Source organism: Hydractinia symbiolongicarpus, chromosome 1 (assembly GCF_029227915.1).
Source record: "Hydractinia symbiolongicarpus strain clone_291-10 chromosome 1, HSymV2.1, whole genome shotgun sequence".
Taxonomy (NCBI): domain Eukaryota; kingdom Metazoa; phylum Cnidaria; class Hydrozoa; order Anthoathecata; family Hydractiniidae; genus Hydractinia; species Hydractinia symbiolongicarpus.
Window position 1 is genome coordinate 5,853,082 of NC_079875.1, and position 15,598 is coordinate 5,868,679.

At 35.5% G+C, this 15,598-nt stretch overlaps 1 protein-coding gene and 1 long non-coding RNA gene across 2 annotated transcripts; one reads left to right on the top strand and one right to left on the bottom strand.

Moving 5' to 3' along the window:
* Nucleotides 1–417: 417 nt before the first annotated feature.
* On the bottom strand, nucleotides 418–12,729 carry LOC130644162 (uncharacterized). The gene is made up of 12 exons (XM_057449696.1): nucleotides 12,680–12,729; nucleotides 12,494–12,626; nucleotides 7,749–7,825; nucleotides 5,321–5,529; nucleotides 5,118–5,182; nucleotides 4,652–4,726; nucleotides 3,756–3,828; nucleotides 3,218–3,402; nucleotides 2,787–2,834; nucleotides 1,448–1,553; nucleotides 935–982; nucleotides 418–552 (listed from the first exon to the last, which is right to left on the bottom strand). Exons 1-12 carry the CDS (start codon nucleotides 12,727–12,729, stop codon nucleotides 470–472), a joined length of 1,152 nt encoding a protein of 383 aa, XP_057305679.1. The 3' UTR covers nucleotides 418–469.
* Nucleotides 8,625–10,803, top strand: LOC130633978 (uncharacterized). Its single transcript, XR_008982137.1, has 2 exons — nucleotides 8,625–9,110; nucleotides 10,672–10,803. It is a non-coding gene; the product is annotated as an uncharacterized LOC130633978 (long non-coding RNA).
* Nucleotides 12,730–15,598: the final 2,869 nt, after the last annotated feature.

Consider the following 15,598-nt stretch of genomic DNA (forward strand, 5'->3'; position numbering starts at 1 on the left):
ACTGTCCTAATTTGATGCACATCCTCTCTCAAGTATAATTTAAAGGATAGCAAAATGAAGTTTGTTGCACAACTGTTGTTCGTTCGTTTCAACACGAGCGACAGTTTTGTCGGCAGAGAAATCGCCCGAGAAGCGAGAAGTTGTGGGTTTAACTCGTGCTCATTCCTTATCTTTACAGCACTTGAACAGCTAATGTGCTGATTTACTTGTACTTCCTGTTGTCTGTTTCCAGTCCAAGTTCTGAGTTAGAATTTGTTCCATTTCTACAACACGTGTTGCTAAACAACAAAGATTGTTGTGTAAGAGTCTTTTTGTCGTGTAACTTTCTTTTTAGTTTCATTGAAGTTCGTCGTGCGACTTCTGTAACGCCGTTTTACTGAAAACCAACCTTGAATTCGCACATAAAACAAACAACAGTTAAAATAGAAGATTTTATTTCACACAAAAATTATAATATACAATTATAAGGTTACAATTTTGGTTTCCACCAAGATGAAAAATAATCGTTCCAATTTTTGTTCAAATTCGGCATTAGCATTTGATCGTGCAGTTCTATAATTAAAGATAGAAAAAAATCCTGAATAATAAATTACGGTATGAACCGACAGGTGGCCTTTGGTAGAGCGTCCTCCAACGCGAAAGGTTCTTGGTTCAAACCCCGCCCGATTCATGCCAGAGACTATTATAAAAGTGTGAATATATCTTTTCTGCTAAACGCTCAATATCTTAGGCGGTTGTCTAGTTAAGTAGCTGTTGTGCTTTCACGCCCGTAGCTCAAATAGCACTTTTAAATACACTAGGACCCCCGTCGCAGGACCCTCATTGATAACAGTTTTACGAGGAACTAAAAAGATTATCCTGGGTAAATTATAGTAATAATAATAAGATCCGATTGGTGTAAGTCATGCCTTAATAAGGAAATTATTATGCTTACCCTGTTTTTTATTTTCATTCCATTTTTCTTCAAATTTATTCAGCTCATCTAAAAATTTGAGTACTAATGTAAAACGTAATTCTTGCAGATATAAATGAATGGGTGCTTGAATGAATGAATAAAAGAATTGATGTCATGATAAGTAAAGAAAAAAAATTGGGAAATGAATTATTAAATATAGAGTGAAGGATAATTCTATATTTGAAATAATGCTTGCAAATCAGGCAATTAATTTTCTTGTTTGAATTTAATTATTGAAAAATTCTTTATGTTAAATTTTTTCAAGTGGTCTGAGCAAACGACTATTAATTTGATCACAGTTATTTTCTTTACGAAAAGGAGATCAGTGCTGGCAAGCTTATCTGTAGAAAAAAATTTACATATTTGTGCCAGAAAAAAAAGTGTGCCGGTGAATGAATAAATAAATAAATAAATGAATTAATGCAACGAAGAATCAGTGAACAAATAAAACAGCCATTAACTAAATAATGGAGGCAATTATTGAACGAATACCTTGCTCCATGTTTATAAAATTTTCAGTCTCTTCTTCTTCACCTTTATTATTCTTTTTCTTTACGACAGTGTGAGTTTGTTGTCCAAGAGAGCGTGTGACCACAACCTGAAATAGTTCGTAAGTTAGATCATGGTAAAACTTGAAAATGCACGGAAAACTACGTTTTTCTCAATCAAGGATAAAGCGTATATCTGTTACTTAGAAATTCAGAAACTATGTATTACCAGGATTGTAGTTTCATGGAAATAAGTCTGACACATTACAATTTAGAATTTGTTTCAGTTATCGCATGTTTATTTTCATCACTACATTAAAAATTAGTACGGAACTTCCAAATAATATTTGTTTAGTTTTTGCAAAAAAACTTCGTGTACCGGAGTATTTTCCGTGGCCTTTTTTTGTGTTTTAACTGCGTTGTAAATGCTTGTACGCCGTAACGTATTTCATCATAACCAACACTAATTGAACACATAATTTTACAGAACTGCAAAAAGCGCGAAAACACAAAAAAGTATTCTTTTTTTAACCCTTGCTTAATTCATGGATGATGTCGACAACAGAAGAATCCCAAACATGGCAGGTTTCTTTTTTAATTAATTTAAATAAACTTGCACTGGTAGTTGGTACTTATATCAATTCGTTATTTCTTGACACAGTCTTGATAACGATGCTTACAGCGTTGTAAGACATTTAGCTGGGGTTAACTTCATTCATGAAAACGAAACACTATCTGAAAAGCCACTGGCTATACGCCGTTAGCATCTACCAAAATACGAGCGTAAAATATCACATTTTCGGCGGCAAATGAAACACGTTCGAAAGTTCGACATTAACAACAAACGCACATCCTAAGTACATGACGAGGCACCTAAGACTTTAAAATATTTAAAAAATTATTATCCAGTTGTGGCGTTAAATTTTTATTCATGTTTTTTTGGTTTTGCCCTATTCATGGTTACTGCTACGGCTTCCACATAGTACATGGAAGTGAAGGTCGTAAAGATGCTGCGCATGCACACATTTACCTGTCGCTGCGGAAAATAAATTTTATGATTTTTCCTGCAGCCTTAAAAGTACTGTTTGAATAGAGGAGCTGGGTACTTTTAAATCAACTGGTTAATCAGGACTAACGCTGACATTTAAAAGGAGTCAAACATTTCAAATACAGCACAAACAGTGACATTGTGTTTTTACCGTCTTTTAAGAACTTTCGCAAATAATTTTCGCGGGAATTAATTTTCGCGAAATTGACAAAATCGCATAATTCGTTTACTTGATACCAGTTAGTACCAGTTGGATAATAAAAAAAAAAAAAGAAGTAGAAAGATAAAGAATTACCTCCTCGTTTCCATCCGAATCTCGTTTCGATGCACGTGTTTCAATAGACTGTAAGGAAAAGTGTTTTCTTTTAGGAACAATTTTACTCTTTACATAGTTAGTTTGCAAAAGGCGAAGATTCCCTTGTTGTTTAAATTCACTAGGTTTAATTCTTAATAAAAAAACACTTTAATGCAGCGGTGTAACAAGTCACGAAAATTATCAGTTGAAATGAGTTGCTTAGAAACAAAACATAAACAACTTCTGCGCAGGGCAAATACTATAAATTTTTACTATGGTGGTAAAAAACTTATCCTGACAATTTTTACCACATTTTATCTATAACAAGAATTAGTCTACCAACACCTCTCAGCCTTATAGCACAGTTGAAGTTTTATTTGGTTGCAAAAGATAGTAACCACATAATAAAAAAGACAAAAATCTGTACGTACACCATCTGAGTTTATTTTTTTCCGAATTGTTGAATATTTAAATGCTGAGGATATTTCTCCACCATGCTTGGGAATGAAATCACTGTCATTAAAGTTCCCCAGCAAAGATCTGCTTTGCGAAGGAGGGTCAGATTTAAATATATCATCAAGGGAGTGATCCCCTTTACGAACTGCGTCATCTAAATCTGGAAAAAACCATTAAACCCCATTTATGCTTTACTGGTACTTTTTTGCGCCTGTTGTGGATTTTGATCAATAAGTAGCTGTCAAATATGCTACATAATAATTTTACAACAATCTGCAAAAAATAACCAAAAATTCCTTAATTCGTGACAGGGTTGCCAACCAAATTTTTCAAACGAAATTCCGATATTCCTGACTTAAAAGCGTGAAAAGAACAGCTTTTTAAGATATTTTTGTTGAAGTTGGTGTCAGCAATTTTCAGGTCATCATTTCCTTGAGCATGTCTGGAGTTATTTGGACTTTTTTTCTGAAAAAAACCTTGATAACTAAATATTGGAACCAAAACTATGCTCACCTTGGTCTTCAATCGGTCCATTTTCTCGATCAATATTTTGGAATCCAAAATGTGGATTGAAAAAATCACGAAACTGAAATATAAAAATAACACAATCATTAAGGAGAAAAATGATTTGTTCGGAGTAATAACAGAAAGTGAGAACTGTCTAAAAAAATATTTGCTTTATCCAAAAAAATACATCAATTATGTAATAAAGCTGACAATTTTAATATCATAATATATATCGTAGGGTAAGAAAAATTAACATGGCATTATAATGAGCGTTAAATAAAAACGTGATTACGCACAACATAATAATAAATATGTATTAGAAAAATTATTGACACAGCCTCAAATTTGTGCAATAACTAGTACGTTTTGTAAACAAAATGTTTGTTTTAATTTTAGGTTTAAGAAACCAACGGAATAATCACAACCTGTCAAACAAGTACCTCCATACTTTCAAACTAAATATGGTGCAAACTGAAAGCAGAAAATTATTTTAAAACTAAATATTACCAAAAATATTTTTCTTTTATATATTTTTTTGTATCCAGGACTATATTTTTTGTTACTATTTTTTTTATTGTTATTATCAGCATAGGAAAGTGACACAAAACTACTGTGACATTTTATATATTTGTGGCGATTCCAGGGAATTTGATAACAAGCTATCGATAATTTTGCATTGCTAAGCAATGGGAATATATATTGTTAATTATCACTAAGGAATTTCCTGTGATTATTTATTAATGGCGCTAAATTAGCACAATTTAAATAATAATGCTAAGTAGCGATAGTTCTGTTGTTTTTTCAAAGAATATCACTAAATAGCTATGGATAATTATAGCTTGTTATCAAATTTCCTAAAATCGTCACATTTATTCCGAACACACAAAAACATATTTTTTTACCATGGCAAACGGATGGAAGCTAAGTAACGGCTGATTCATATCTTGAGTTCTCTCCTGATTGAACGGTTGCATTTCCTAAAAACAACAAAAATTATTCCAACCTGTACTAAAAATTAAACATCTCATTATGGCACTCTCTTCACCAACTCCCATGTTCTCAATGCTGACTATTAAACGCTCAATCTTGATAACAAGATGGATGGTAGCATGTTAAAAAAGTACATTTTGGGCATGTTAAAAAGTACTGTAGTGCTGCAATCACTTAGAAGTTGACCCATCTATCTTATCTAAGACAATTAGCACTGTCAATCTGTGTTATAAAAAGTCAGAAAAATTTTCAAGTTGTACCATTTTCCATTTCCCTCCACTTATGTTTCATTTTTTAGTTAAAATATTCATATAAATATCCATTGTTTATAAGACATTTACTTGTTTAAAAAATAATATTAAAAAATAGAGTTTTTACCAAAGTTTTATCTTGCTCACCATCAAGCATCTTTTCTCGTAATGTTTTTTGCTCCTCATGTCCACCTATATCGTCATAAATAGAAAAAAGGATACAGCACACACAATTTGTGACACCTAATCACAGTTCTGCAATGAACATATTGTAACAATTTGTGAAATGAGGAGAAAAAATATTTTTTCACAAAAATTAATGGCACTTACCATCCAGTGGCATGTTTGTGTCGAAATGAAATTCAAGGCTTGGTTGACTACCCATAAAACCTTTAAACATTTTATCAATCTCTTGAAACATATGATTTAAATCCATATCCACTCTAGGGTGATCTGTGTCCTCAATTAATGGATATGCATTTTTTCCTGTTGTGGGTAATCTTGGTTTCCTGCCCTTCCTTAAATCTTCCTCCACATCTCTTTAAAATACAAATGTTTCACATTAATAATAAATCATAAGTCTAGTTACATCCATTTTAAAATAAATTGAGTTTTTTTGCCTTTTTTTAATCTTTAGGCTTTTATATTTCAAAATCACCCAATTCGATGCTAACAAGTAATAAGTTTTAGCTGGTGATATATGGGACCTATCACGAATTTCGTTAGACTGCTTATCTGTGCAAAAATAAAATAAATTCTTAGGAAATTTGGCATGTCCTTCACAATGTTATGTAGGTTTTATAGCTATACCTTATGGTGGCTGAGAACTGCCACACGAAAAAACTCTCTTTAATTGCGTTTTTAATTCATTTATTTATAACAAAAAGAAGAAACAATCCAGGTAAATCTATTTATGACAAAGTATTGAAATGCGTAGTTTGGGTATGCAGCAGGTTGTTTGGTGAATAAAGGTTCAGATTCCCACTTTTTCATTAGAACATGTAAGGATTTCATTGGTCAAACATTTAGAATGGGCGAGATGAGCAACTGTGGTGGCCACAGAAAAATCATGGCTAAAGATAGACTTGCCCTTACTCTTCGTTTTCTTGCGACAGGAGTATCAATCACTTCACTTTCAGTTCAAATTTCTTTGAATGCAGATTCTATATAATAAAAGGGTGTTGCAAGGCTTTGGTGGAAAAATTGTTCCTAAAATTTCTTCACCCGTCATCATCCAAGAAAGAGTGGCTTGAAATTTCGAAGTTTAAGACCAGATGGAACTATCCTCATGCTTTAGGTGCCATAGATGGGAAGCATATTACTATAAAGGACGCTGCTAACTGTGGTTAACTTTTCAACGCTAGGAATTTGCAGGATTTTTTATATGTTGGATGAAAAGTAACACCAAATCTTGCCGAAAATGTTAAATGAAATGTTTGATGGCGATCAAACTTCATCCGACATCAACCAACACGATTTTTTTCTTCTTTTTTAAAATTTTCAAATTTTTACAAAACTTTAAAGTGACTCAAACCAGTCTAACATTTCATCCAACATCACAAAAATTGCATGTTGGAGTGGTTTGCCCCCGGCTTAAAATCCTCTTTCCAAAACACCGATTTCTACTATATTATGACAATTTTTATGCTTCTTTTATTTCGAATGACTGATGTTAAACCTTTCCGAAAAGCTGTTGCTGCAATGAGAACAAAACCGACCACGTCAGCTGGAAAGGACAAGATTTGCAATTAAAGTAAAGAAATTTTGGATAGGCAAGAAATTGTAGTGCAAAGACTAACGAGTGACGTACAAGGAAAGGAGCAAAAGTATTTAAGGATTTATTTATTTTGTTCTATGTCCTACTACAAAAAGCTTACGATTGAAAATATTAAAAAAACATGAAACACTCCATCACTTAACATCTTTAAACATTATTTTTGTAAGATGACATTGCTTAAATTTAAGAGTCATGGATGCAATCAGGTCTTGATGACCACTGAAGAAAGAACAGGAGAAAGAAGCAAAGGAAATCAGAGAAGCTTACAAATACGTTATAGAAAAACTACAGTGGTAAAATGTTTGTATTGTGTGTTGTTGTATATGTAAAATATATTACCAACACTTTATTTAGACTATTCTTTTGTACAGCCCCTTAATGCAAACCACGCCACTCTTGAAATAGCCTCTAAGTAAGGTAAGGGACTAAGCATGAAGTTACGTCCGTGTCCAATACAGGAGCTTATGACAATATAGAAACCAAGTGTACCTGCCAATGACAATAAAGCAACAAGATGTCTCACACTACATGTCCTTATGACAAATATAAGCCAGATGTTCGAATTGCATTATGGTATACTATGGCAGCTCTCGACCAAGCCAGATTTTAAATTTAATTTTTCAAATTAAATAAATTAAATGAAAAACAAGTCTAAATTAAAATTAAATTAAAACTAAAATAAAATAAAAACAAGATAAAGCTGTGGATTTTTATGCAAAGTGAAATAAATTTAAATAGAAAAAGCAAATTAAAAATCAATTAAATTGAAAGCATATAGAAGTAAAATAAAAGTTAATAAAAAACAAAAAACAGAAATTAAATAAATTTATAAATAAATTAATTAAAAACACAATTAAATAGAGTTTTTTCGTGTGGCAGTTTTTGGCCACCATTACATGGCTTCAAGCATGCTGATTTAATTATGCAGGAAGTTTTTTAATGCAGGGCATGACAAAATCAGGGATTGGATAAATTATCAACCTTGGAAGTTCCTTAGGTCCAATTTTTTCTTGATGTTGAAAGTTGATTAAATTTTTTATGTCATCTAGTAGTCCCATCTATGACAAAGAAAGTAGAAAGTAATATTATTCTATAGGTAAATTTCCATGAAAAAAAAGTTTTGAAAATTGATATGTACATGCATACACACAGGGAAAAAAATATGACCAAGAAGAGATTACCATTACAAAAGAATCACGCTAAAACTTGTATATTAAAATGAGAAGAGAATATAGTTTAAAAAATAATTTCATTTTTTTTTTTGAATTTCTAAAAAATTAAATTTAAGTAATTATCCAATGCTTTCCTATGTGGTCCTGTTTTTCTGCCCTGTGTGCATATGTTTCAAAATTTAAAGTATACATATACATGAGCAATACTACACTGATCTATAACATAAAATGGAAACTGTGATTGTTATAAACATCAGGAAAAAACAGTTTTTGACAAATCCGTGTACTTCTTCACAAGCTTTTCGGGGGCATATTGCACCCCATGATCAGGTCCCAAGCTTGGTATAAAACTACAAGGTTTTATTCGGCGATTCGGTTTGACGTCATAACAATTTTTTGCGAAGCAATTGAGCTTTGCGAGCGAAGCGAAATTGTGGAGCACGTTTGCTACACGCGAGGTACACCAAGAGAATTATTGAGATTCTCAAAATTTCGATAGAAAAAAAATCATATAAAATCAGCGTAAAGAAATAGGACTGATATTTTTGCACATAAAGCTAGGGTATTTTTTTTTCTAATAAAACAAATAAGTTTGGACCGAGGAGTTAAAGTATAAGTTTAGTAAAAAATGCATTAAGTACGGCTCGTACCCCCCCACCCCCGGATTTTGACCCTCCCCCGTCTTTTGGTCCGGATTATACGTCCGCCGAACTTGAACACACAAAGAGGAATATGCCGTGAACAAGAAACGGTAGTCGGCATTTTAGACACGTATATTTTACAGACCCAAAATATGCCTTATTTCTTTGTATTATAGCTAATTATGGTATAAATAATTAATTAATTACTTTGCAATTTTGCTTCTAATACTATTATAGTTGTATTTTAATGAAATATAATAGTATTAAAACGGTTTTCTTCTTTTGAAAAAATTTATTGCTAGTCCTGTTTCTAATCGACTTTGCTTGTGTATTTTAAGCTTTATTGTTGCTGTGCTTTTTCTGGAGATTTTAGTTGGATTGGAAAGCTCCTGTGTAAGGTACCCTTTCCTAAAGAAAAATTGAAGTAATTTGTACAATTATAACGCGCCGAGCTGTGTTTTATTTTATTGTTTCTAAGAAGATGTAAGAATACAATATTATCAATTTTAATTGGTTTTATCCAAATCAAGGTAAGGCTTAATCACACGAAAGGTAGCTAGCTAGCTAGCTAGAGCTCAGTTTTGTATAAAAGAATTGAAAGTAATTTGTAGAATACATATGGAGAAGCTGTATTACTACCTAACTGATAGCCAGATATAGGAAAACCTGTAGCTAGGGCGCAGACAAAACAAATAGCTCTGGGCGCTAGAGTGAGCTGACCAACCGTTTTTTATCATTTTTTATTTATTATATAAGTAACCTGTTACAGTAATTAAAAAATATCTACTTTTGCTATCAAACCAACAGCAATGTAATTGTCAATAGGAATTAGTTTTCCGTACACCCTCCCTGAGAACAAGGTTTAAAACGACATAAAAACATTAAAACTGTCATTAAACAGAACTTCAAGGATGCCCAAGCCGCACCGCAGCCTCTAAACGGCGTGGGCATCTTCGAAACTGCTTGTAATTTTAGAACAAGGGTGCTGATAAGCTGCATACGCTGTATAACGTGCAGGCGTTTTTGGGCAAGTTTAGCGTTTTGCAAAAAAATTGAAGTATTCACCCGAAAAAACCTGCATAGACCATAAAGTAAACTATGTGGTAGTAAAGTTCTTAAAAGAACTGTTTTTGATGGTTTTTGATAAAATTTACTTGATAAATAACTTTTAATTTTTATTAATTTTTTTCTCTTAAAGCATCTTTTTCCAACTATCGTCCACAAAGTATGTTACAAGGAATTGAATTTTGAAAATGCTCCAGGCAAGTTCGGGAAAGTGCGGGCGGTTTTGGAAGACAATCACTAATTTAATTGGAAAAGTTGCCCGAACTTGCCTTTATATATGTGGCTGTTTGCAGCTTATTGACACCCTCTTATTTTAGAATATTCTCAGGAATAATAGACCAAGAGAAATTACATCACAGTTTTTTGTCCACCGCCCATGTGTGTTTGAGAACAACCCACATAACAAAGTTCATTATTTTTTAAATTATTTGTGTAAAAATTACTATTTCGTTCACGATAAACCATTTGTCAGTCATTTTATTCGCCCAACAAATAATCCTATCCAAGGTGCTTTTCTATTAGTGCTGAATTTAATAATTGACATGGTTCAGCATAGTTTTTAAAAGGGTCTGATTGCAAAATATGATTGCCAAAGTTCAGCACTTGTAATATTTGTGTATTTGTGTACTCAGCTTCTAAAACACACACAAGAGACATTATAATTTCCTCTGGGTGATTACATTAATGTTGGTTGAAAAAAAACATGATGATGAGAAGCATATGTTTTTAAATGGGTCTAGGACAATAAACTTATTTAATTTCCCTTGGCCTTGCATCAATCAAATTCTGAAAAAATAAACACTTCTAAAATGATTTTGTCAGATTTGGAAACTGTTGGTATGGTTGGAACTTTGCGTATAAAATTAGTAAAGTTGCCAAATTGTTTAGTTTTTTTCTTTTATACTTTTCCGAATTAGCCTTAATTATTTATAAGATGAAAAACAGTGCTTTCAATTCCATTGACTTGGCCATCCCTTAAAGGCACTGGAAGCTTCACTATATGAAAATGTTTTCTTTTTCTTTTAGATTGTGTACAATGGGAGTGAGTGATGTAATCTTCTAATGCGTGTGGTGAAAAGAAGGCGAATCCGTTATTGTTTTTCTGCCCAAATTTGAAGCTATTTAATAAATCTTGATAAAGTTAAAAAACTGTTTTGATTTGTTTGTTTTTGTTTTAATTGTTTCCCGTGAGTTTTCGAAATTCGTTCCAGCAGATTCTGTGGCTTCTACTGCCGGTATTTTTACGTGAAAAAAATACTGTTTTGTTGTGAGGTCATTTACGAAATCGTTACGTTAGGACCAACTTCTGCGGGTTGTACAACTCGATGTATCACATATCTTTCGGAATACTGCTAAAAGTGTAATTTTGTATTGCGCTCTTTACTTTTACCATTCTGTGGGAAAAGGCGGTACAAAATTTTAACACGCGTTATTCGTTTTTGTTAGTTTCGCGTAATCTAATTTTCTCGCACATTTTGAAAAGAATATCCCACGCACATCAAATACTCGCGCAGTCTATTCGCAAAAAAAACTGTTTTTGAGCAACGAATTGTTCCGCAGAGCGTTCATTTTCCTACCTCGTCCCCAGGGTTCTTCTAGATGATATTCAATTTTGATGTATTTCGGAAGATGTTAGCGCCAAAGAAACAAGAAGCGCTAGGGACAAAGTATTGGATAGTTTAATTTTGCTTGCAACTTGCGAAATGCTTCGCAACCTTTTTTTTAATTTCTAGTTTGGAGGTGAAACGTTTCCGTATTTTAGGTGAAGAGAGTGCAGAGCTAGACACATTTTGGAGTTTTAAAAACAATGTGATATTTTGCCGGTAGCCGAGTGCACAATTCATTCCCAGTTCTCTATTTTTTGTTTTACGCAATATGTAGTAACTGAATCATTTAGTTTTGCAGCAGGCGATTTTGTCAATTATATTACCTGTTTTCTAAGGTAAATGGAAATAAAGGAGCAAGAAAGATGGACCAATACAACAGGACATCTCTTTCATTGGTGATAGCGAGGATAGTCGAAGAAAAAGAGGATAGAACGGACGAAAAAAAGTTGTAAATATTGTGCGAAATATTTACGCATTTTGTATTCTATATATTTATACGATTGTATATTATAAAGATATATACATATCACAACAACTTACCTACTTTCACAATTACAATGTCGCGTAGCAGAAACTTTCCCTAAACACTTTGCGTGATACAATGATCGCAACCTTGCCATTGAACTTCTTCGTCATTGGAGCTATCGTCGTCGGATTGCGGATCAACATGGTGACAAATTTTGCACACGTCCTCTTCCTCTTCTTCTGAAAACTCGTCGCCCTCTATTATATCAGTATTTCGTGACGGGCCAGCAACCGGTTGTTTCAAACTGGACGATGCGATTTGTAAACGACAAAGGGAGGCAAGAGAGTTCCGTCTGCGGAACAAGTGAACATGATAGTGACAGCAGATTTTGAATGGTCAATTTTCCGCTCAACCCGTCTCAAACCTCTGGGTACAATGACAGCTTTGTTGTGTGGTTCGTCTGTAGATTGGTTTCATCATAGTTGAATAGGCAGTCTGGTGTAAGATTTTCGTCATAGAGTTCTTCCAAATTATTGAAGAAATCTATAATTACTTCACGTGTAATTTCCGCTCGTGCTGGTTTGACGTTGTCGGAGACCCGTTTGGTCAGGTTGTGACGTTTTATAAAAGCCGCCAACCAATCTTTACCAGGCCAGTTATCCTTAAATTGCTTCACTGTAATGTTCTTTTTCATGAAGTATGAGTGTACTATCTGTTTTAAGTTGAAAGTATCAATCGGAAACTTCCAAGACGTAAGGTGACTAATCAACTCAACTAAAGTGTTCTCCTCTTCTTCAGATAAGGCAGGTTTTCTTCCCGGTCGTCCTGTTTCGTGAATTGGATTTTCTTTAGAATAATTGTATAATGTACCATACGGTATTTTAAATTCTTTTGATGCAGCGAACACACTTTAACCATTTCTAACCTCCTTTAAGCGGCCTCTAGCATTTCTTGGCTGTACTGCGTGCGGTAAGCTCGAGAGCCAGGCTTACGCTTATAAACTGACGGCATTCTAAGTAAAAGGCTCTCTTTTAAGGTGAGAATCACACTCTAAAATTGTAAAAATCGTCAAAGGAAGGAGTATTGACACAGTGCGAAGAATGATCAAGAACGGAAGTAATTTCACTAGCTACAGGCTGATCAGAAAATTTTTTACTCATCAAGCGAATGTTCACACATGTAGACCTAAAAGTGGCACTTAATTTTGCCATAATATTTAGCATTGCAGCCACTACACTTAAAACGAGTAAAAGTACATGGGTAGTTAAAAAGGGAAGATGCTTTATCCGAAATGCCATTCCGTGGTTTAAAATTTTAAAATTAACTCTTCTTTAAAATACTTCGGCATTAAATATGGCTTCCTTTAGACGCACTTATTACCCAGATCCCCGATTTACCCAGATTTTATTGGTAATTGAGCAGCAGTGTCATTAAACTGCTCCTGCTCCGTTGATACATCACAAATGACAGATGGATCGTATTGAGGGAACTCTTCAACCACAGACGTAGCTAGAGTAGGGAGGTAATATAATCAGGTTTTAGGTTTTCGACGGTCAAACCTCTATTAAAAAAACGCTGCTTTTACACCCCTAAAAAATCTGTGACGTCACAGATTTCATCATGCCTCAAATGAGTAAAACACGTGACATCATGCCTCAAATGAGTAAACAAAGTCACGTGACATCATGACGGCACACGACAAAAACTGCTGACAAACGCGCATGCGCAAATCTGTTTGAATAGGGAAATTCCCTACTCAAATTGCGACCGATGTTAAAGTCTGAATCTACTTATAATAAAGAGAAATGAGTTGGTTCAAGAATGCAATTAGTAAATTATATAGCGCTGTCTCAGCGCCAGTAGCAGCAACTCGCGACGCTCTTGCCGATCGCCTGAAGAGTGTACGAGACACTGTTACTTCTTATTATAACAGAGCAAGGGAACAAATTGCTGGAAGGACGACGCTGCACGACGAAATCGAAACTGAAGCGGGAGAGGACTTTTACGATGCTGGAGACATACAAGACGAATACAGAGGAGTCGAAGACATCAAGCACATGTTCCCACAAGAGAAAAACCGATCCGAAGGCGTTGAAGACATTCAGCACATTTTTGATGAAAATGACACACAGATGTTGGAAGACGGAAATCGCGTCAAGACATGGCGATTCAACAAGAACCTTAATCAGCCACTGGCGGAGGTCATCATGCGAAAAATTACGCCCTACATAGACATGAGAGTCAAGGTAGTCTACAGTTTTGCTTGCACCATCTACGAAGCAGGAGGTGGTACGGCTCCGTATCACAAGAGCAAGGGAAGCGAAGGATCGCTTACGAGCCTAGCTGACATCGAAGCCTTTATCGAAAAATGTGAAATGCAGCGATAAGATCTAGGAGATAACGAGTTTTGGGGGAAGGCGTACTTGCCACCAGAAAGAACAATCGAGACCCCAGGATCGTGCGAAGGGAAAATAGTCTTCCAGCATGTGCAGATCAAGATCATCTCTACGAGGGAGCCCTTGTTAGGTTGTGGACCTTTACCAGACTGGTTGCGGGGGAAAAGGTGCATCTACAGCTTTAACAAGGAGGATGAAAGAACCGACAATTTGTGTGTCTGGAGATGCCTGGTCGTACACTCACGTGAAGATAAGAAGCAAAAAGAAAAGTACATTACTCGGCCAGCTCTCACACTAGCACGCGAGTACTACGACAATCCCAAACTAAAGAGGGAAGAAGTACGTGCTACGAAGCTCGTTGACTTTGAGGGGATAGCGAAGCGTTTCAAGATTAACATCAGGGTCTTTGAACCCAAGACCAACTCTGAGAAAGCGCCATGGAGACTCGTGTACGGTCAGAATCAAAACAAAAAAGATTTAGACACGATCAACCTCGGCATGCTGGATGGGCACTGTTTCTACATTAAAAAGATAGATGTTTTAACGCAACACTGGGAATGCGAAGCCTGCAAACAGCGATTCACCAGAGCTGAAAACCTAACAAGGCACAAAAAGAATGAGTGCGAGGGGAAAAAGCCGACTATCATCTGCAAAGGCGAGAAGGTCAAGCGCATGCCTAGCAAGTCAGAGAAGGTCTTTTACGGTGAGGGCTTCAGCTATGACGCTTGTAAATGGATTGAGCACATGTCGAGGGAAACTGGAAGACACATCCATCACGCACTCTGTGGGCATGGAGGAGAACGCGTGATTCGCTACGGGGAGAAAGAAAATGAGGTCTACCTTGTAGACGGCTATGAACCTCAGACCAGGACAGTCTATGAGTACCACGGCTGCAAGTGGCACGGATGCCCCTGCCAAGGAACAAACACGAATAAATATCGATATACGGCCACCAAGTCTAAGGAGGAAGGCATCCGAAAACTTGGCTACAACCTCGTGACAGTGTGGGAGTGTGAGAGCCCACCCAAAGCCAAGAGGTACTTCAAGAAAAAATTTCGACCCTACCCTCACTACATCGTGTTTGATTTCGAGGCCCTCATGCTCTCTCTGAATCAGCGGCAAACATCCGATCTAACATACATCTCGGAGCATGTACCGGTCAGCGTCGCCATTCACGATAGTCTGAACTGGGATCCAACGTTCCTGGAGCACGATGATCCCAAGATCTTGGTTGAACGATTTGTGGAGCAGCTCGAAAAGAGACACGCCATCATCGTGAAAGAGGTGGAGAGAATGTACCCGAGATCCGATGATTTTGACATGCTTCCAGACAAGACTCAGAAGGCATGGAACGAGTGGGTAAACCAAGTGGCCGTGATCGGCTTCAACAGTGGCAAGTATGACCTGAACATGATCAAGCGGTACTTTGTCGATCAAATTGTCAGAGACGATAGCGAAAAGATCAACGTGGCGAAGAAAGACAA

Excerpts from the sequence above, each read along its gene's own strand:
- LOC130644162 (XM_057449696.1), bottom strand. The coding sequence starts at position 12,729 with ATGCCGTCAGTTTATAAGCGTAAGCCTGGCTCTCGAGCTTACCGCACG. Across the intron at positions 3,829-4,651 it reads GCTTCCATCCGTTTGCCATG|TTTCGTGATTTTTTCAATCC; the intron begins GTAAAAAAATAT and ends TTTATATTTCAG. Across the intron at positions 983-1,447 it reads TTTTATAAACATGGAGCAAG|ATGAGCTGAATAAATTTGAA; the intron begins GTATTCGTTCAA and ends TCAAATTTTTAG.